Consider the following 22,211-nt stretch of genomic DNA (forward strand, 5'->3'; position numbering starts at 1 on the left):
CCAATTCTGTATCAACCTCAGAAGATTAATCCCAAGAACCTGAGCCTAACAGGAATGTTAAAAGAACATACAACCCGACTTTTATGAGTTTTAGTTTTACTTTTTATCGTTATGTGTGGTGAGTGATGATCATTGCATGCTTCAGCAGTTTGATACTAGCAAACAAAAGCATAAAGCCTACCAGCTGTGAAGATGTTTGGAAATAAAGCATGCTACTTACAGAACATTATAAATGAAAAAATGAAAATCGTGAGGCTTCACAAAAAAACAGTACTTTTTTATGTAAAGCCTAAAAATCTATTTTAGTTTCCTTCAACACATACTAAAAGCCAAATAATTTGAGAAATCAATATGATTGGCTCATTTTCTGCCCAGTAGGCAAGGAATACAAGAAGCTTTTCATTGGACCTCAGTGTTGTGTTCTGTTTTTCCAAAGGCCAGACATTGATGCCACTGCAGAAACACTTCAGGCATCTTCAGCGACGTAGGGGCGAGAGGAATTCCTGATGTCTTGTGCTAGCCTACATGGAATTTCAGCCCTTCTTTGGCAGGCAGACAGTTTTGCCTTTTATAAAAGTGTTGATTGCACAATAGTGAAGGAACTAGTAAATATTTATTCTAATTCATGACCCCACCAAGAATTTTGATGCCTTGTAATCACCATAATGAATTCAATGAAATGAAAGAATCAACAATGGCAGAAAATGATATGAGTCACTCCATGGATGTAGTGCCAGAAAAACACAGTTTTGAAGGGTACAGAATTATGTGCACTTTGCTGACAGTATTGGCGTATTATCATGATATTTGTGAGACTTATCAGGAGCATTCATTGGGTTCTTCTACGCTTGCCCTTGGGAATTAACACACACATAGTGATCCTATCTCGATGAAGTCTCAAGTGGTGCCAATCGCCAGTCACTCTGCAATTTTCAACATAAGCTACAGCTACACACATATACTTCATTCAGACAAAGTCCTGAGTGGGCCAAATGCAAGTCAATCCACAATATTCTGCATGTGATTCTCTATATAGGGATTCACTAACACCAACTCTTTTCTAATTATTGAGGAATGACCTCAATTGTTTTTATAAACCTCATAAATGAAAAAAGTAACATCAAACTCACACTTGGTACCCATTTATTATTTCAATCACTCTAAAAAATTTAAAAGCAACATGGTACTTATTAATGTATAACAATACCAGATAGAAGTAAATATAACAGATTAGATACTAAAGTCTGGATCTAAACAGTCTTAGAGAAGCTAACTAAAAATCAGAAGTGTCAAGGGACTGATAGTCTGGGTGGCTTTTGGTTTGGTGATCAGTGTTGCTCATAGTTACACTTTCTGATTTCACTTCTCTTGATCTCTGACGTCAACCATCTGTTGTTGTTTTTCTTCCTGTTCTTTTCTTCTTTTTGGTCCATCAGACGAGCCATATTTAAGTTAAAATGTACACATGGGGTTTTGGGTTGTATGACATTGCACACATATGATTGGCCATCCTGTCCTAATGACGAATGACTCTGATCAAAGTGTTTGATCTTCTAAGCAGCTCTGCTGTCTTCCCTTTCCCAAGTTGTAAACTAATTTGATTATTCTTAGTCTTATGACATCTATCCATTCGTAAGTTATAAATTAATTAAAACAGGTTCTGTGCTATGTGCTTGTTTCCTATTTCCAGTAATTGAAAAAGAAGCCGACTGGAACAAAAGCATAAATTACAAGTACAGTACAAAAGAATGCTTGCAAAACCCTTAATTAAAGTCCTGTAAATTCAGTTTATCCTGGTTTGTTTGAGTCAAATTATTAATATTTTATATAAACAATTTGCAATTGAAAATTTGAAGAATCTCCACACGAAAACAGCTGATCAATCTTTTCTAAAAAAGCAAGAGAATTATGAGATGCACACGGAAAAAATGTAGATCCAGTTGAGTGACATGTGTTTTACAGTCACTGCATTGCTCCGAGTCACGGTTGGCCATTCCATGCCAGTGTGTAGGTGCGATTGAAAGATTTCAGTGCTATAGCTCTTTTCAATAATGCTAGACATGTGCCATTTGCCAGGTGGAAGGTTTAAGATGAGCTTAGAGCAAGTGGCTGGTCTTTGTGCAGGAGTTCTAATGGAAGGAATAGAAACATTAAATCTGGCAAAAACAATTTTAAGCATGCATGATATTGATGAAATGAGACAGAGATAGAGAAGATAAGGATGTCTAATGTTATCTTTTCTAAGTAATACTATCAGATGGTATCAATTTGGGATTTAACTATTCTGTAGCTAAAGAGAGAGAAGAAAATCATGTGCTGTACATCTACCATCTCATCAGAAAATAATTGCTTGAAAAGCTATGGATCAGAAAATGACCAGAATAATTGTGATGAGAGGTTGACTAATACCAGTGTCATCTTCATGTACTGGCTGAGCCAATGTTTCACAATAGACATATCTACAGTAATACAGATCTGATGTACCCTTTACAACCAGAATGATATAAATTGGTTAAGTTGGTTTGATCAGAAAATAGCCAAAATTAATTGAGATGAGAGGTTGACTGACACCATTGTCATCTTCATGAGCTGGCTGAGCCAGTGTTTCATAATAAACATATCTACCATAATACAGATCTGCTGTTCCCTGTATAATCAGAAGAATATACATTTTTCTAAGTATCAGTTGAGCAGTGTGTTGAAAATATAACACTGAGATCTTGCCTATGTCACCTTCAACAAGTTCCATAATTTTAAACTAGGTGTTTGCTCCAAGTGATCTTACAGATTATAGATTTGATGACTTGGGTGGGCACTGAATTAAGATGAATTCTCTGTCATGTTCCTGGAACACATCCAGGACACTTTTAGCTCAGTAGCATAGAGAATTGTCATGCTAAAAATATCCATTTGCAACAGGGTACACTGCTGTCATAAAGGGATACAAACTGATCAGCAATGTTTAAATATCCAGTGACATTCAAGAATTATTCTAGAAGATGCTGTAGTAACAGTTTAGTGTAGATACTGCAAAAATGCATCTATTATTCATGTACACTTAACTAGAAAGACCTTAATGAAGGCTTATTTTGGTGTTAAGGACACTTATAAAGCATCAATAAAATGGTTATTCATCTCTGTACAGTACAGCATATTAAGAGCCTTCGATACGCTGGTAAAATTACTTGGAATATAAAGGACTGTAGTGTGCAATATCATGAGAAATATGTCTGACTTAAGTCTCCACTGACTATTCTAAAGCTTATTTTAGTATTACACAGTGCAGAAATAACAGATGATATGGCCCCTGTAAGGCTTTGATCAATTAGGCTGTCTGGGATTACCTGGGGAGACAGAAGAAAGTGAGGCAGCCAAAGTCTGTAGAAGATCAATTATAAGTTCTCTGAGATGCTTGGAACAAACTGCCAGCCCACTTTCTTACACTTCAACTGTTTAACTCTATAGTTTAAAAACAAAGGGGGCCACATCAAATACTGATCTGATATTATATTATGTAGCAGTAGACGCGTTGCTCCGCCTCTTGAACCCTCAGGTACCACTCTGAACACCAGGTGAAAGTACAATAACTATTTATTTTTCTATTATACAAAGCACCCTCCACTCCTCACTCATAAACCACAATAATAAACACAATAATCACTCCTACTCGCCCAGACACTTGCCACCCTACCTCCCAGCTCAGCTCAGTGTCTGGGCTTTCCCACAATCCTTTTATACACCCTAACCTGGAGGTGTTCCTGTCCAACAGTCCACAGTTCCTTATTCCTTCCAGGTCAGGGTAAACAGTCCTTTTCCTCAACCCGGGAGCACGTCGTTTCTTCCTGTCACGTGATGATGACGTACCCCGGGTTATAGGGCACATAAGAGCCCACGAGCCCCCCTACAGCGACGCCTGGTGGCCCCCAAGGTATCCAGCAGGGCTGTGTGTAGAAACTACATAGTCCATAAGGCCCTGCTGGAACTTGGGGCACGTCCACGCTGTCTGGAGAGCTCCTCCTGGTCACCTGGGGGTGAGGACCGGAGTAAAAAGCCGGCAATCCACCATAATTATTTACTGCTTTACAGAATTTGTTTACGTGTGCCTAACTATTTTCCTAAATACCGTACATATAATTTATGATAGAAAGTAGCATTTGCAGAATAACAACATTTTTATTTCTGTAGCATTTTTTCTTACAACCCCATTTCCAAAAAAAGTTGGGACTTTGTGATCATTTACAAATCATTTAAATTAAGCCATATTTAACTGATAATAGAACAAAGACAACCTATCAAATGTTGAAACTGAGAAATATTATTTTTTTAATACTGTATATGCTCATTTTGAATTTCCTGGCAGCAACCCATTTTAAAAAACTTGGGGGACTGGGGCCAGTTTACCGCCATGTTTCATCACCTCTTCTTTTAACAACACTCTATAAATATTTGGGAAGTGCAGAGACCCACTGCTGTAGTCTTGAAAGTGAAATGTTGTTCCATTCTTGCCTGATAAAGGGTTTCAGTTGCTCAACAGTTCGGGGTCTCCTTTGTCATATTTTTTATTTCAAAATGCACCAAATGTTTTCAAAGGCTGGCAGTTCTGGACTACAGGCAGGACAGTTTAGCTCCCAAACTCTTCTACTATGGAGCCAGGCTGTTGTAATACGTGCAGAATGCAGTTTGGCATTGATTTGATGAAATAGGCAAGGCCTTCCCTGAAAAAGTCTTTATGACCGCATATTTTGCACCAAAACCTGTATATATCATTCAGAATCAATGGTGCCTTCCCATGTCTATATGGACTAATGCTCACCATAGCACCACGGATTCTGGCTTTGATTTGTCAGACCATAGAATAGTTGTCCACTTCACCTCAGTCCATCTTAAATGAGCTCGGGCCCAAAGAAACTGGCAGTGTTTCTGGATTATGTTTATATACACTTTCTTCTTTGCATGGTAGAGTTTTAACTTGCATTTGTGGAAGCAATGACGGACTCTATTCACAGACAAAGGTTTTTGGAAATGCTATTGAGGCTGTCTTTGTACTGTTTTAAATTAAATATAGAGTTTACATGATTTGCATATCATCACTTTCTGTTTTTATTTACATTTTACACAGCATCCCAACTTTTGGAAATGGATTTATACAGAAATGTGGCTCAAAGTGCTTGCATTCAAGAAAAGAAAATTAAAAATAGATAAGAAAGGCAATTAATAAATGGCATACCATTATTATGTAATAGATAATGTACAGTTCTTATTTAGAGATTAATTTTTAATTCTCTAATGTTAAGTCCGGTGCAATGGTCAGATGGCCGGGGAGGACAAAAACACTAAAAAAATCCTAAAGAAAAATAAAAACAAACACACAAAAAATTGCAGTGGTTCCAAGGCCAAAATATCACTCACCAGCCTGCACTGGGCGTTCTACCTAACATAAAAGTATTTAAGTTTTTCCAATTGCTTTTTAAAGCTACGTCATAGAAGATTCAATACAGTGGGTCTCATCCACAGCAAGAGTATCCACTTTCATTTGAAAATCACAGGTGGCTGCACGGTACTTTGATCAGAAAAAAAGTAGTTTCTATCTATCTATCTATCTATCTATCTATCTATCTATCTATCTATCTATCTATCTATCTATCTATCTATCTATCTATCTATCTATCTATCTATCTATCTATCTATCTATCTATCTATCTATCTATCTATCTATCTATCTATCTATCTATCTATCTATCTATAAAGTCCATTGCATCTTTAATTTATTCCTCAGCCAATGCTGGAGAGGGAGCATTCATCACAGCAGTCTGTTACAGAATGATCAGCCAAGTAAGAGCATTAGGTCCATTTTATAAACAACTGAATTTACATGACAGCACTACAAAAGACGCATATGTAACAACTAGACAAAAAAACTTTAAATTGCTGTTGTTTTGCTTTTATTTAGAAACAAAATCTGCTAATGGGGTAAGCAAAATATAGTTGACAATATTTCTTAAAATAAGCTAAGAAATCATAAATACATATTTTTTGACAAATCTATAATTCTCACAATAAGAAAAACAAGATTTAATGTCATGATATAAATACTTTCCACTTGCTTAGATTTCATTTTTTACAGTGAGTGATGACTAATACATGCACATCACCTGACATTTAGTGTTATTGATTTGTTGGCTTACACACCCAGATAAATTAGTAAATAAGCCTATTTTATCACACTCTTATTCTGTTCATATCTCTTAGGTTTCAGCTATTACTCTTGAAATCTCTGGGTATGTGACAACTGTCCACTGTAGTTGTTTACACGACATCTGCTGATCTCTAAGTCATCTCCTAGTACAATACATTTTTGTATATGACATCCTGGTACATCCTTGTCTTTGTTGTTCACTTGGCCCTTATTTGTTTTCCTTATATGCAGAAAAAGTTTCTGACATTTATCAACCCTTTATGGTATTTCTTAAGATGAATACTATGTTACCCTAAATTATTTTCTCACACTATCTAAATAAAGTGTCGTTCTATCTATCTATCTATTGTAACAGTTGAGGCTGTTATCGACCTCTCGAACCCTCAGGCAGCACGCCAAACACCAGGTAAAAGTCCAAGACTTTTTATTTTTATAATAATAATGTGCACTAAGCACCCTCCACTCCACACTATACATACAATAATCAATAATCAATAATAAAGCACAATAACCACTCCTCCTCTCCCAGGCACTTCGCCCTTCCTCCCAGCTCAGCTCAGTGTCTGGACTTTCCCAGAGTCCTTTTATACCCCCTGACCCGGAGGTGTTTCTGTCACACAATCCACAAGTTCTCATTACTTCCGGGTCAGGGTAAAAGTCCGTTTCTTCAACCTGGAAGCATGTCGTTTCTTCTTGTCATGTGATCATGACGCACTTCCGGGTTATAGGGCACGTAAGAGCCCGACAGCCTCCCTACAGCGACTCCCGGTGGTCCCCAAGGTATCCAGCAGGGTTGTGTATACAAACTACAAGGTCCATAAGGCCCTGCTGGAATTCGGGGAACCTCCATGCTGTTAGGAGGGCTCCACCTGGCAGCCTGGAGGTGTGGGCCGGAATATTTAGTCGGCCATCCATCACACTATCTATCTATCTATCTATCTATCTATCTATCTATCTATCTATCTATCTATCTATCTATCTATCTATCTATCTATCTATCTATCTATCTACTTTCAAATCCATTATTCATTTATCCTTTCCTGCCATACAATCTGGCTCTGGTTCTGAAATTATCTGATGGACAGATATTGTTGTTTTTCATTTATGTCCATTAGTTTCTTTGTTGTTTTTGATGTATTTGAACAAATCTGTATTTGCATACGCAGGGCTGGAACCACCATTAATGTGAATTAGGCTTTCACCTAGGGCACAAATCACAAGGGGGGCAAAAACCCATCCGCACGGAGTAGCTACTAAACAGTTGCTTGGCTCACTTATAAGCTTGGCCAGGACGCAAAATACCTTAGCACTAGCACTGCTCATTTATGATAGCTCTATATGGTGTCAGTGGTATAATCTTTTCTTTAATTTTGCCTTGTATTTTGTACTATTGTATTAGTGAGTTGGCCATGATAGAATGGTCATCTAGCTCTATGAAGAGGATTACTTGTGTTTTATTAACCCAATTTTTTGACACTTATTATATGCCAAACCTACCTGGAAGGGGGTTTCTCTCTGAATTGACCTTTGTGAAAATTTCTTTCATTTTTACCCTTACAAGGTTTTGTTTTTGGGAGTTTTTTCTTGTCTTCTTAGGAAATCAAGGCTGAAACAAAACTGGGCCTGTTAAAGCCCGTTGAGACATTCCTTGTGTGATTTTGGGATATACAAGAAATAAATTGTTGTTGTATATACAAGAAATAAATTGTTGTTGTTCTGAAAAATATTTTATTTTCCTAATATTTAAACCAGTAAAGGTCCTGTCACCAACTTCATTAATTTAATCTGTGTTCACCAGTCTTGTTGTTTGCCATCACCAACAGCTCAGTCCAGTCATTGTGTGACTGACCCCTTTAGTCTTAAATCTTCGGGGTGGGCTCTGTGTGCATAACAGCTGACAATCAATCAGCACTCACTTGGAACTACAATGCATATATCGCAGTGACAAGCAACAAGCAACACAGGAATTTTGTATCTCATAGACAGAAGTAAGGCTGATCTCTCTGACATCTAGTGTTTCACATATCACCACAGAATGGAAATAAAGGGGGAAAAAAGGCAGAGATTATGACTGTACTCAGTATACAACATGGGATCCATCAGGCAATGCACTATGGGCTCTCACAAAAAGAGGAGAGCTTGCGATATTTTGGAAACTGTGGTGGAAAGTCCCGGAGTTTTCAAATTTGTCATCCCTTGAAAAACCTGATCGTAATAATCAGACATCCTAAGGCAATGAGATCTGCACTGCATTTGTTCAACTTGACAATCTCTCCAATTAGAAGTCATGTAATGCGATGCCGGATTTGTTCAAATGAAAATATTTCTCTCCTCATTTGCAATGTGATAAAAACTGCTGTGGCACCAAGCTTGGCACCTCATTAAGCAACACCAGGTTTAGTTATTATCCATTCGCAGCCTATGAGGCCACCATTCACATCTTCGACAATCCATAGCATATGTTTTTCTTAAAAGCCGAGAGTTTAGTTTATGCAGAGCTGCTACCCTGTTGACTTCACTATTATTAATTCTGTTGTGCATGTATTTTTTTCTCATTTCCTTTAAATAAAGATTTAACTTGTAGAGTTATTGAATCCTGAGAATTAAAGAAATATTCTTGCCTGATGTTTTTGCTTTCTGCTCACTTTTGTCCCCTTTGGAATTTCCCTCTTGTTTAAATGCTAATCAAAAGCAGAATTTAACAATGTTCTTTTCTCTTTTATTTTTTTAACAGGAAGAATGCCAGAATTATATTCGTGTCCTACTTGTAAATGGAAACAGGCTCTTCACCTGCGGAACCAATGCATTTACTCCCATTTGCACCAACCGCACGGTACGGCAAATCAATTTGTCTGCTTCTCTCTTTGCCCTAACAAGGCAGATTCTGCATTTTAGTTTAGTTTGTATCTGTTGGCTTTTTTTTACACTTTAAAAATCAGATGCAAATATACTTATGGGAATTGGTTTTTATAAGGCCTTGTATATCACATTATTATACAGTTTTTAATATTTGCCTCTAGTAGGTATAAATTGCCTCCAGCAGTATTAATAAATCATTACCTATGACAATAAAAAATGAAAGATCCTGGCCTGTATAATTAAAATGGGGAAAATTAATCCATCCTTAGAATGGCATGTACAGTAGCTACTCATCTCACTCTGTACAGAATCAATTTGTTTGTCAAAACAGTTTGAAGTTTCTTGTTTGAAAGAGAAATTTGCACCCAGTGGAAGGCTAAAAAGATGATGATATACCAAAACAGTCGTTTAATGTGCTTTGCAGCCTCTAACATCTCTTGAAAAAACAGTTTCCGGCATGCCTACAAATATATCAAAGATGGGTATTGGCATCAATTTGCCAGTCCCGCTGATGTGTAAATCTCCACCTCCCTAGTGGGATAAGTAAAAACTAAGAAGCTTATAACTGAAGGAGCCATGATTATGTAAACCAGAAGAAAGCAGAACGAAGATCTGTGTCCGTAAATATCATTTAAATGATAGAAACTGCTTATGAAAGAATCCTACGTTCCATGAGATTTTTTTTTTTTAAATTATGAATCTCCTTTATTGTGGATAGAAGAATTTATGTTATGCAACACAATGTATAACTCTCTCTGTGTATCTGTGATCACTCAAATTGAGAATTAGGCCCATCAGGGTTATGTGTGTACATTGAGATGCCAGGGAACTCCAGTTCTTCAGCTGGAGATCTTGAAATGGTAGGGTCAGGAGGTTCCACAAATCTGACATCTTCTCCTTTTCCTTCTTTTGCTATCTTTTCTTTGCTTCTTCAGAGAGGTGGACACCCTCTAGCTAGGGTTTCCCAGCTATTAATGTTGATACAACCTTTTTGTAAGTAGGCCTTTGAGCTGCTTCCTTTGGACACACTGAGTTCTCTGATCTTGGCTCATCTTTAGGTATAGGACTTGTCTTGGGCAATGGAAGTTGAGTATTCGGAGGCAGAAGCCCGTTCAGCTGTGTTGGTTCAGCCAGACCATGGCTTCAGTATTTGTATTCTCTGCCTTGGTGAGGACATTGGAAACGGTGTAGCAATCATTCCAACTGACACAGAGAATCTTTTCAAAGCAGCCCAGATTACATTTTTCTTGGGTTTATACAGTCGTGGCCAAAAGTTTTGAGAATGACCCAATGATTAGTTTTCACAAAATTTGCTGCGTCAGTGTTTTAAGATAATTTTGTCAGATGTTTTTATGGTATAATGAAGTAGAATTAAAAGCATTTCATAAGTTTCAAAGACTTTTATTGACAATTACATTAAGTTTATCCAAAGAGTTAATATTTGCAGAGTTGACCCTTCTTTTTCACAACCTCTACAATTCACCCTGGCATGCTGTCAATCAACTTCTGGGCCAAATCCAGACTGATGGCCGCCCATTCTTGCATAATCAATACTTGGTGTTTGTCACAATTGGTGGATTTTTGTTTGTCCATAGGTTCTCAATGGGATTAAGGTCTGGAGAGTTTCCTGGCCAAGAACCCCAAATGTCAATGTTTTGTTCCTTGAGCCACTTAGTTATCACTTTTGTCTTATGGCCCGGTGCTCCATCATGCTAAAAAAGGCATTGCTGGTCACCAAACTGTTCTTGGATGGTTGGGAGAAGTTGCTCTCAGAGGAGGTTTTGGTCCCATTTTCTATTCATGGCTGTGTTCTTAGGTGAAATTGTGAGTGAGCCCACTGCCATGGCTGAGAAGCAACCCCACACATGAATGGTCTCAGGATGCTTTACTGTTGGCATGACACAGGAGTGATGATAGTGCTCACCTTTTCTTTTCTCCAGATGCCCCAAACAGTTGGAATGGGGATTCATGAGAGAAAATGACTTTACCCCAGCAGTCCAAAGTAGTCCAATCCCTAGCTGTACCTTTTGCAGAATATCAGTCTGTCCCTGATGTTTTCTTGACTTCTTTGTTGCATTTCTTGACACCAGGCCATCCTCCAAAAGTCTTCACCTCTCTGTGTGTGTAGATGCACTCACACCTGCCTGCTGCAATTCCTGAGCAAGCTCTGCACTGGTGGTGCCCCGATCCCGCAGGTGAATTAACTTTAGGAGATAATCCTGGATCTTGCTGGACTTTCTTGGGTGCACTGAAGCCTTTTACACAACAGCAGTGGAAATGTTTTTTTGGGGATTAAGTTCATTTTCATGGCAAAGAGGGACTTTGTAGTTAATTGCAATTCTTCTGATTACTCTTTATAACATTCTGGAGTATATGCAAATTGTCATCATAATAACTGAGGCAGCAAACTTTGTGAAAATTAATATTTATGTCATTCTCAAAACTTTTGGCCACGACTGTAGGTAAAAGTGATAGGCAACTCAAGTTTTGCTATCATCCAGGAACGTAGCAATGCAATTGGCTTCTTTATTGTCTCTGCCTAAATACTGGTTTGACAGATAGCTCTTCAAGTCATAACTTAGGCAGTGCATTGTATCCAGTTGTTTATTTCTATATTTCTTGCCCTACTTTTTCTGATTCATAATTAGCCATATGACCAGCTACGATCACAAAACAAGCCTTAACAGAATCTCTCCCCCTTCTTGTGTCAGAATGAGATCCTATTAAATAATAATAATAACAAAAGATTTATTACTATTTACAAGGTGTTTCTTTCTTCTTGATGGAAGAAAAAGTGCAAATCATCTTCACAGATACATAGGAAACTGCTAGTCCCACAACGCGGCCTTGTAACACCGCCAGTGTGAACCCTGTGACTGGAACTCTGTATACACAAGGATCAATATTTTATTTACTTATATATATAATGTATGGGCCGTTTGTTGTATCTTGTTTGTTAAGGCATGATAGTGCGGTGGTAAGCATTAGTGCCTCACAGCTCAGATCACATTTATGGCCACAATAATCAGTCCAACATAGTTGACAGTCGCTTCCCTAGCCCTCTGGGACACTTAAAACACCATTGCACCATTATAATCCACTTAAAACTATTACAGTTCCTCCATCCCCATTGACTTCAATGCATTTTGTTGAGTTTGGAAAAGTTCCCAAACATTTCCATGATTTTGTCAAGCTCATGGAGGAGCCAACTCCACGAGGTTCGCTTATCACTAGCCTTGACTGCACTCTTTTTCTTTTTAAACATTTACTAGCATCAGGCATAAAAAATTCAGCTTATTACTTCCATGTAAATGGAAGTCTGACAATGAGATCAAAAATTTGTTATTGAGTTTTGTTCAGAATCTGATTCAACGATGTTCAAAATGTTGTGAACAGTTGATTTTAGAATGGTGTCTGTATGTGTATGTGTTTTTGGAAAATTGAACTCAATTTTCAATGTCTTAAAATGACAATTTTCTTTGGAAAATAGGTTTTTTTTTGGCTGGTGAAAGACTACATCCTAGCAAAGATATTAAAATTTAAAACGTGCAGTTTCTGAGACATCCACCTGTTTAGACCTATGTGCATCAATAACTTCCAGTACTTACAGTATCTTCATATCCTTTAAAAACTGTTTGACACATGTCCAGTGGTATCTGCCGCAGAAACTGCTCATTTTAACCAGAATGTTTGCAGTTTAGTCATTAGACCAGACCTATTGATTTGCTAATTTTTTGCAAGAAAGATTTTTGAGATCCATAATTTACTTAAATATACATGTATGCACACACAAAGCACACTCAAGCTTGTGCACACAGCCACACACACAATCTAAGTGAAGATAGCCGACAGCTTGTTTGCCCTGCCAGAGCACATGCTGGACGATAAAGAGAAAGCAATGAACACTCAAACACAAACCCAAGACCACACATTAGCAGATCTTTAAAGTTTGATGTGCACAGCGGTGTTAAGCCACCCCTGTACAAATCTGTCTGTCTGTGCAGCTTGATAACTTCATTTGACTGAATGTGTTTAGTTTCAGATTAAATATTGTTAAAGTTGTTCATTTGATTCAATGTCCTGTTCATTTTACTCAGCATTAAGTTGGTACATAATAAATATTATATAAGTTTATCTACTTGATTGTTGTACCCAGTTGGGGGCACCACCAAGTCCCAAACTGTAGACCCAATAATGCCCAACACAGTCAGGGGTTCAAATAATGGATTTGTAATCCACCAAGCACCTTATACAATAAAGCACAGCCAATAATCATATAAAAGCAAGGAAAAGTCTTCACTCTCCTTCCACCTCCAGCTGAGTGTTGCCCGCTGCCTCCCAACTTCTGTTTTGCTGGAATTGGCAAGTCAAGATTTGTAGGGAGCATTTCCATGTTGTTTGGTAACCAGGGCAGTCCTCCACCAACAACGCCCTCTTGCGGCACCCAGGAAATTTACCTGTGGACTCCACTTCTCCAGGTGTCTGAGCTGGGACACCATCAGCAGACCGCTGCCACCTAACATATGGGGGATGGAACTGCTCCTGGCCTACAGCTTCTGCTCATCAATCCCCTGGCACCTTCCATCTTGGCAAGAGGTCATGCTGTTATCCAGCTGGGTTGCCTGTCTGTTCTCCATGGCACTCACATTGAATATTATTGTACAATACAATCCATGGTGGGTGGCACAGTGGTCTTACAATAAGGAGACCAGGATTTGCGCCTGGGTCCACCCTGTGTGGAATTTGCATGTTCTCCCCATGTCTGTGGAGGTTGCCTTTGGATATTCCAATTTCATCCAATCATCCTATTACATGCAGGTCAGATGAATTGATGATGCTATCTATCTATCTATCTATCTATCTATCTATCTATCTATCTATCTATCTATCTATCTATCTATCTATCTATCTATCTATCTATCTATCTATCTATCTATCTATCTATCTATCTATCTATCTATCTAATGTTTGTTTGGTGTGCGTGTTTGTTCACCTTACAAGGGACTGGCTCTCTGCCCATGGTTTGTTGCTGCCTTGCACCATATGCTAGTTGGGATAGGCTCTAGACGCCCCTTCCACAACCATTGTCTGGATTAAACCGGTCGGAAAATGACATGAAAGTTGGTTGTTTTTTTATTGTATTGTGTTGTAAAATCTTCCATTAAATGATTTCCTCTGCTAGTTTACATGGAAGTACTGGATGGACCCTTCCTCAGCAATTTGTTAATCTTTTATTTCTGTTGAAAACTCAAATCGAGCATAACTGATTCATTGTAATTGATGTTATGCTCTTATTTTCTCCATGTGAGTCGTTGTACACCAATTAGACCCCTTTCTCTCTTTGGTTCACTCCTGCCTTATGCCTGATGCTGCCCACATTTGCACCAGCCTAGCATGACCAAGAACTTAGTTAAGTGTGTTTGGTAATACATGGATGATGACGTGTATCAAATGGAAAGAGTGCAGCTATTCAAGAAGCTGTACAGACAGACAGAAAGACAGTGTGGGAGACAGAGGGCGCTACTGAGCCCCAAACCCCAGTCACAATTTATACCCACATAGTCACAGGTTCAATTCTAATGGATTTTACTCCTTCGAGTACTTTAAATACAATTGAGAATGTATATTGATGGCAAATCTTTCCTCTTTACTTTGTCGTATATGAAGTATTGGGAAAGTATTGTAATCGTCCAAAAATTTGATGCCGAGATTTTGATGAATCTCAACATCTTAGACCTTCCTGACTTTCTCGCATACGAAGTATAGGGAAAGAATTGTAATCCTCCAAAATTCGATTTAGAGATTTTGATGATTCTTTATGTTTTAGCCCTCCCTGAGTCCGAAAATACCATTTTTGGAATTATATCTGTGTGTGTGTAAACACGATAACCTGAGTACGCTTTCATTTAGGTCAACCAAATTTTGCATACAAGTATTAGGTTACAAAATGTAGATTTCTATCAACTTTTGGGCAATTTCCGTTAACTGGAAGTGGTACTTTGCCTTTTATTCGTGCAGCTGCAAAGTCTGATTTATTCAACTTTACTTTTATAATAATATAATATAAAAATGTAATCATTGTCTTGCGATTTACTCTTGAAATATCCATACCCATATCTCAATATATGAGAAAGCCTAGGGTAGACCACTCCCGATTTTTTCTTCTGTTCTCTTGTGGTGTTGCGGGTCCACAGCTCCCATCAAAGGCCCGTTTTAAAATAAATAATCATTGCGCTCGCGGCTTAGCGAGGGGGCTTGGTGGTTGTGTGGCTGAAACGGTTCTCAGGGCGATTCGCGATGTGGCCATTTCTCACCTAAGTGCGCAGGTGAGAAATCGCCCGCATCCGTGATTGTTCCTGGGGCTACTAATTTGTCACCCCTGCCATGCCCTCTTGATAAAATAGAAGTGCGAGTCGGCTAGAGGGGAGAAAAAAGAAAAGGAAAGAGAACGAACGGAGGTTGCAGGAGAAGGCAGGAAGCAGCAGGAGGAGAAAGTCGGTGCGGGAGAGCGAGCGAGTGCAGACTTGTGTCGCAACTGTGCAGAAAGCCTGGGTGTTCGGCCGACACCCGGGAGTAGTAGTAATATTCGCTCCCGCTGAGTGATCATGTAATGGGAGTGACCATTGATGAAAGGCGGATGACTCTCTGTGTAAGGCAGCGGGAGTCAGGACTTGGGACGTGGTGTCCCCAGCGTGAGAGCCCTGGTCGTTGGGGAATCCCAAGTCGCTGTTTGGAGGAGCCTACCGGAGCCAGGAGTCGGTGAGGCAAATCGAATAGCTGAAGCAGGCAGAGCAGGTCAGCTGCAGCTAGGGTGACTCCTCTATTGAGAAGCCCAAATGAGAAGCAGGGGAGCCGCCTGCAGTAGTAGAAGGATGCACCGGATTTTTAAAAGGACAGCTTTCTGTATGGTTTTAACCTCATTGTTTTTAAGAAGACTTTTTTCTATATTTTAACCTCCACATTTTTCACTTGCTTTTAATGGATTATTTATTTAAGGAAGACTGTTTTGAATTGCTGCACTTTATTTAATTTGAACACTGTCTTTGTTCTGTTGTTTTAAATAAAAGCACTTGGCACTTTTATGCACTATCCCCTTGCTATGTTGTTGCCTCACTGCTTAGCTCATCGGTACCATTAAGGACGGTGTTGTGTTTTAGGGCTCCCGGACAGCAGACGGGAGCATGCAGCAAACGCGCATCATCACACTCTTCTCCCTACTCCTCTTTCTCCCTCAAGTGTTGTCCTCTGCCTCCTGACTCAGAGTTTCTGAGGGAAGGCAAAAACCGGATGTCCGCCCAAAGTCCAATGGAAGCATTGGGTCAGGCAGAATTGTCTAATACTCAGGGATGGTTCCTCCTTCGGCTCTCCCTGGCAGCACCCATGGCACCCAACAGGGCTGCATGACAGGACTACACTTCCCAGCATACCTGTGAGCTGAAAAAAGACAGCAGCAACACAAGAATGCTGCCCTCTAGTGTATCAGAGAAGTATAGGCCCCTTCAGAATTCTGGCCTCCATCCATGGCAAGGGTCCACCTTTCCCTCTGGATGGGATGCTGGATGATCCCTGAGGACACAATAATGGACGTGACCATTTATATGCATTTAATGATGGCAGATTATATATAAATTATGGTAATAAAAAACTAGTGTGTTGTTTGGCTGATATGGAATGTTTCATACTTAAGTCTTTAATTTTTATAAAATGTAATTTCTTACTGGCATGAAATTAAGGGAGGATTATTAGAGAAATTCACCCAGGGGTGGTAAATGTTACTGACAAGCTGAATTGCGAAGAAGACTGACACCTGGTACTTCACATTTATGAAAAACTTTAACCTTAGTCTCAGCTCATTTCTTGAGTAAATCATTACATCTCCAATCAACATGGAGAACCTATGAAGAAAGCACTGGCCTTCCTTTAACCTTTCCCTTCTCCTTTAATTATAAGACCGTTCTCAGGCGGACTTCTCAAGTGCTGCTGTAACCCTTGCTGATTGAAATGTTGAAACAGGATAGGAGTCTGTCCTTATCACTTGACTTTGTGAGGGGGAAAAAAATATTAAATAGATTTAAAGGAAACCTGCAGAATATTGATTTGAAAAGTCAGATTGGATTAGTGTGCAAGTGTGCATATCATGTGTGCCGTGTGTCAAGGAAAACATAATAACCATAAAGAAAACAGTCGCTGCTGCCCTTTAAATCCCTGGGCTACCTGCCTCTAGTAAATAGCGCACCTTCCTATAAACACAAAGCATTATGCATGTAAATTATTTATGTGAATAAAAACAGCGGTAACTTAGAAGCCACACAACTACATAATCAGTGAGTAAAATCTGAATAGCATTCATAAAAGACAACTGATTTATGCTGCTTTTAAGGCCTGAAGCAGGGTGCAATAAAAACAGACCCTTTAAACAAACTTCTAGTCAATAACATGACTCAATGGCTTATTCACTGCCTGAAAGGCAAAAGTACATTTCGGGGAAATCTACCGTATGTTACAACGTGAAGGCTTAAGCAACTCAAACTTGATTGTAAATGAGCGTTGTGTAATTTCCAGTCATCATCATACATCGGGATTCATTTTACTTAAACCAGGCAGATCTACTTCCTTAAAGTAAGAAATAAAAAATATAGTATTTTGTCATTTTACTAGAAATGGAAATATTTCGCTTTCCATCCTTCATTTGTTTTCCATTTCAAAGTCACGGGGGACACAAGTCCTAAAGCAATCCTTTGTGTTCTTCCAATCAAATGAACTTTCACTAATGAGTCCAGTTCGCTATACAGTAATTGCAAAGATTGTATGAAAAAGAAGTGAAAAATAAATACAAAAATAAACAGAAACAGCATGTAAGTAATACAAATATATGGGATGGCACAGCAGTCTGGTGGTTAGTTCTGCTTTTTCGTAAATCCTGCACCTGGTTGTTTTCTTTATGGATCGTGCAATGGTGTGGCACCATATTCAACGATTGTTTCATGCCTGATTTTATCAGAACAGCCTCTGGCCCCTTCAAAGAGTGAGAATTTATAAATATATATATATGTACAGTATATATATATATATATATACAGTATATATATATATATATATATATATATATATATATATATATACAGTAATCCCTCCTCCATCGCGGGGGTTGCGTTCCAGAGCCACCCGCGAAATAAGAAAATCCGCGAAGTAGAAACCATATGTTTATATGGTTATTTTTATATATTTTAAGCCCTTATAAACTCTCCCACACTATTACAAACATTTCACGCACAATTATACAGCATAAACCCTTTGTATTCTCTTAGATATTAGGTAAGATTCATTGAAATTATGTATGTAAACACAGTTTACATACAGTAAAACCTAAATATTATTTTAAAGATATCGAGCGTCTCCGATATCACATATGTTACAGCCATTACGACAGACAGGCCACCAGCAATAAATACGTACAATGCAAGAAAAATTGTATATAGTAAAATGTGTGTACAGTGACACTAAACTATGTACATGTAATAAGTACGGTACGTAAATAATTAATTATGGTTACTCACCAACAATGACACGACGACTTGTCCGATAACGATGAGTTTAATTTTACTGCACAACAAAGGATAGCGTTACAGCTCTTCTAAAGGAGCCTCTTCAGGCGACTGTTTAGCACCGCCGTTGTTCTTCTTCCATCACTCTTCAATCCAAATCCCTAAAGCAGATTCCATCAAGACTACTGCCTTATCACGTCCACTTGCAACTCATTTTGCGCCCTGGTTAAAAGACACTGCGGCCGTAGATCTTATATGCTTTTCCTCCTTTTTAAATAAAAAGAATCGTGGACTCATTTATGCTGTAATGGTGTCCTGCAGCGGTGTAGCTGTTTCCTTCCTTCAACATATCCAAAACTTTTACCTTTTCTGCAATCATTTGCATCTTCTGTTGGCGCTTGTGCACGTTAATGCTGAATGAGTGAGATTAGACTTCCTGGTTAATGCAGCACTCCGTCGCTGAGCCAATCAGCAGCACACAGGAACTTAACCACGTGCTCTGATTGGGTAGCTTCTCAGCCATCCACCAATAGCGTCCCTTGTTTCAATTCAAATGCGTCCCTTGTTTGAATTCAAATGGGCAAATCAACTGAGGAAGCACACATACTGTAGACCGCAGACATCCGTGAAGCAGTGAAAAATTCGCGATATATATTCACATATGCTTACATTTAAAATCCGCAATGGAGTGAAGCTGCGAAAGACGAAGCGCGATATAGCGAGGGATCACTGTATATATATATATATATATATATATATATATATATATATATATATATATATATATATATATATATATATATATATATATATATTGTAACAAGCCGCTATATAAACGCCTGACCCAACACAGATGGACACGGGAGGCACGTATAAAATAAATAAAATTTTATTGTTCTTCACGTGTGGGGTACATCTTCCCCATAATCCCCCCAGGCACATCACAGTCCTAAATGTACAAAGAAAGCACTAAAACACACCACACTCCTCTCTTTCAGTACCACCATTCCTCCTCCCAACTCTGGCCACTGAGTGGTGGTTGCTGGCTCCTTTTATTAGGCCCCCGGAAGTGCTCCAGGTGCTTGATTGCCGAAATCCGGCTGCACTTCTGGGTGTGGTGAAACTAGTGCCCAAAAGGGGCTAGCAGCTCCTGCTGCAGCACCCCCTGGTGGCGCCTGTGGAACCCAACAGGGGTGCACCAAACTCCAATCCCCATGAAGCCCTGTGGGAGTCCGAGGCGGCGCTGCAACCCAGGAAGGCTGCCATCTAGTGTCCAGAGGGAGATATTGGGTTTCCCATGCTTGCTCCCCTGGAACATATGCTGCAGGGGTGTCCCGGTCAGCCATGGGACCTGGTCATCCGTCACATATTGTGACACTAGGGATCGCTGTTGCCCCATGTAACCCACAGACAAAACGTCCAGACACCAGGTAAAAGTGCCAGAAATAATTTTAATTTCTTCTTTCTGATATTGTGCAACAGTAGACACCACAATCACCACCACAAGCCAATAAATCAATAATAATACAATAATAATAACAATAAAGATCCTCCTCTCCTCCTAGCAGCTCCATCACTCTACCTCCCAACTCCGGCTCTCCTTGCTGGGTTTCCCATAGTCCTTTATATAGTCCTTGACCTGGAAGTGCTTCTGTCCTTCAGTCCGTGTGATTCCATAGCACTTCCGGGTTAGATGAAAACTCTTATTTTTCTTCAGCCCAGAAGTACTTCAGTTCTTCTGTCCCCATGACTAGGGAGTACTTCCGGGCTATAGGGAAAATAGAAATCCCTGCGTCTCCCTGCAGCATCACCCGATGGCACCCACGGCACCCAGCAGGCATCCCCCCACGATGCCCTGGGGGAATCTGGGGCACCTCCATGCTGTAGGGAGGACTCCATCTAGCGGCTTGGGGGTGCTGGCTGGGATAAACTGCTGGCCATCTTTCACAATATATATATATATATATATACTAGCTGTGTAAGCCCGTTCTGTTAAAAGTCTGGGCTCCTAGAAACTATTGAGATCGTCAGAAAAAAAACTGAAATCCAGAGTCAGCAGTTTCGTTTAACAGACGTGCTTGCCCCCCTTGACAATCGGCAGGTAAGTAAGTTTGTCTTCGACTCGTTAACTTGGGGTTGCCTTTCCGGCTCTTTGAGCTTCATTGTTATAGCCTCCCACTCCCGGGCCTGACAGACAGACATAGACTTCCATGCATAGACGTTTATATATAAGATATGTGTGGGGTGGAATGTTGGTTGTGAGGCTAGGGATCTGTGCCGACATTTGAAAGGTTGCCAGTTCGAATCCTGTAAATGCCACAAGTAACTCTACTCCATTGGGCCCTTGAGCAAAGCCATTAACCTGCACTTGCTCCGTCTTGGGTATAACGTTAACCTGCATCCGGGCCCTGCAAGAAGGTGCTCCAACTTGTAGAGAAAACTCACAGGTTGGCGGCAGGATTGGCACTCCAGCCACTATAGCAAACCTCACACTGTCCACTCCATTCAAACTAGCATGGTGCTGAGGTGTCACCCGTTGCACGACTGCACTTGGATCTTAATTTTGAATATATACAGTATATATATTCGATCTCCACAAGGAGATGCAAAAGTGTGTACACCTGACGATCCCCAATAAAGGCGAAACAAGTGTTGTGTACTCTTTGTATTATTTGGCAGATACTGTATCCCATATCTGTGATCTGCTTCTCACAACTGAGAGGACGTGGCGGATGTTTGCTGACTGGCTGACCAACCACAAGTGTTGCCTGGTAGGTAGCCACCTAATAATCAGATTGCGTTTCAGACTTAAAAAGAAAGTATATATGCAGTATATATATAAAACACTTCCTTAGCATTATATTTAACAAACTAAAACTTCTGAATTTATTTCAACAAGAAAAAATGCTATTATGTGTAACAGAAGCATGTAAATACTAAAATGTCAAAATAAATATAGCAGGAAAGGTATATCTAGTGTCTGCTGTACTGATGCAGATTTAGAACATTAGAACACTCTAAACGACAACAGGCCATTCAGCCCAACAAAGCTCGCCAGTCCTATCCACTTATTTCTTCCAAAAAAACATCAAGTCGAGTTTTGAAAGTCCCTAAAGTCTTACTGTCTACCACACTACTTGGTAGCTTATTCCAAGTGTCTATCGTTCTTTGTGTAAAGAAAAACTTCCTAATGTTTGTACAAAATTTACCCTTAATAAGTTTCCAACTGTGTCCCTGTGTTCTCAATGAACTCATTTTAAAATAACAATCTCGATCCACTGTACTAATTCCCTTCATAATTTTAAACACTTCAATCATGTCTCCTCCTAATCTTCTTTTGCTTAAACTGTAGAGGCTCAGCTCTTTTAATCTTTCCTCATAATTCAACCCCTGTAGACCTGGAATCAGCCTAGTCGCTCTTCTTTCGACCTCTTCTAGTGCTGCTATGTCCTTTTTGTAGCCTGTAGTACACGTCCTTTGTGTGATATATTTTAAGATAGTCATCAATCAGGACAGTAGGTGCATGTTTCTTTACAAACTTTCCTGATAATATTTTTTCCTGTTCTTGCACATATCAGCGTCTGATCCACACAACCAATGGGTCCCTTGCA

General features: G+C 39.4%; 1 protein-coding gene across 3 annotated transcripts in view; it reads left to right on the forward strand.

Moving 5' to 3' along the window:
- sema5a (sema domain, seven thrombospondin repeats (type 1 and type 1-like), transmembrane domain (TM) and short cytoplasmic domain, (semaphorin) 5A) overlaps nucleotides 1-22,211 on the forward strand; it is an 857,644-nt gene that overhangs the window by 524,533 nt on the left and 310,900 nt on the right. For all 3 annotated transcript variants that reach the window (XR_007935331.1, XR_007935332.1, XM_028803411.2), the window contains exon 6: nucleotides 8,931-9,029. Coding sequence is in view for 1 of the 3 variants with exons in the window: in XM_028803411.2 (XP_028659244.2) it covers nucleotides 8,931-9,029 (99 nt within the window). In the remaining 2 variants the exon portion in view is untranslated. The remainder of the gene's footprint in view (nucleotides 1-8,930; nucleotides 9,030-22,211) is intronic.

Source organism: Erpetoichthys calabaricus, chromosome 6 (assembly GCF_900747795.2).
Source record: "Erpetoichthys calabaricus chromosome 6, fErpCal1.3, whole genome shotgun sequence".
Classification (NCBI taxonomy): domain Eukaryota; kingdom Metazoa; phylum Chordata; class Cladistia; order Polypteriformes; family Polypteridae; genus Erpetoichthys; species Erpetoichthys calabaricus.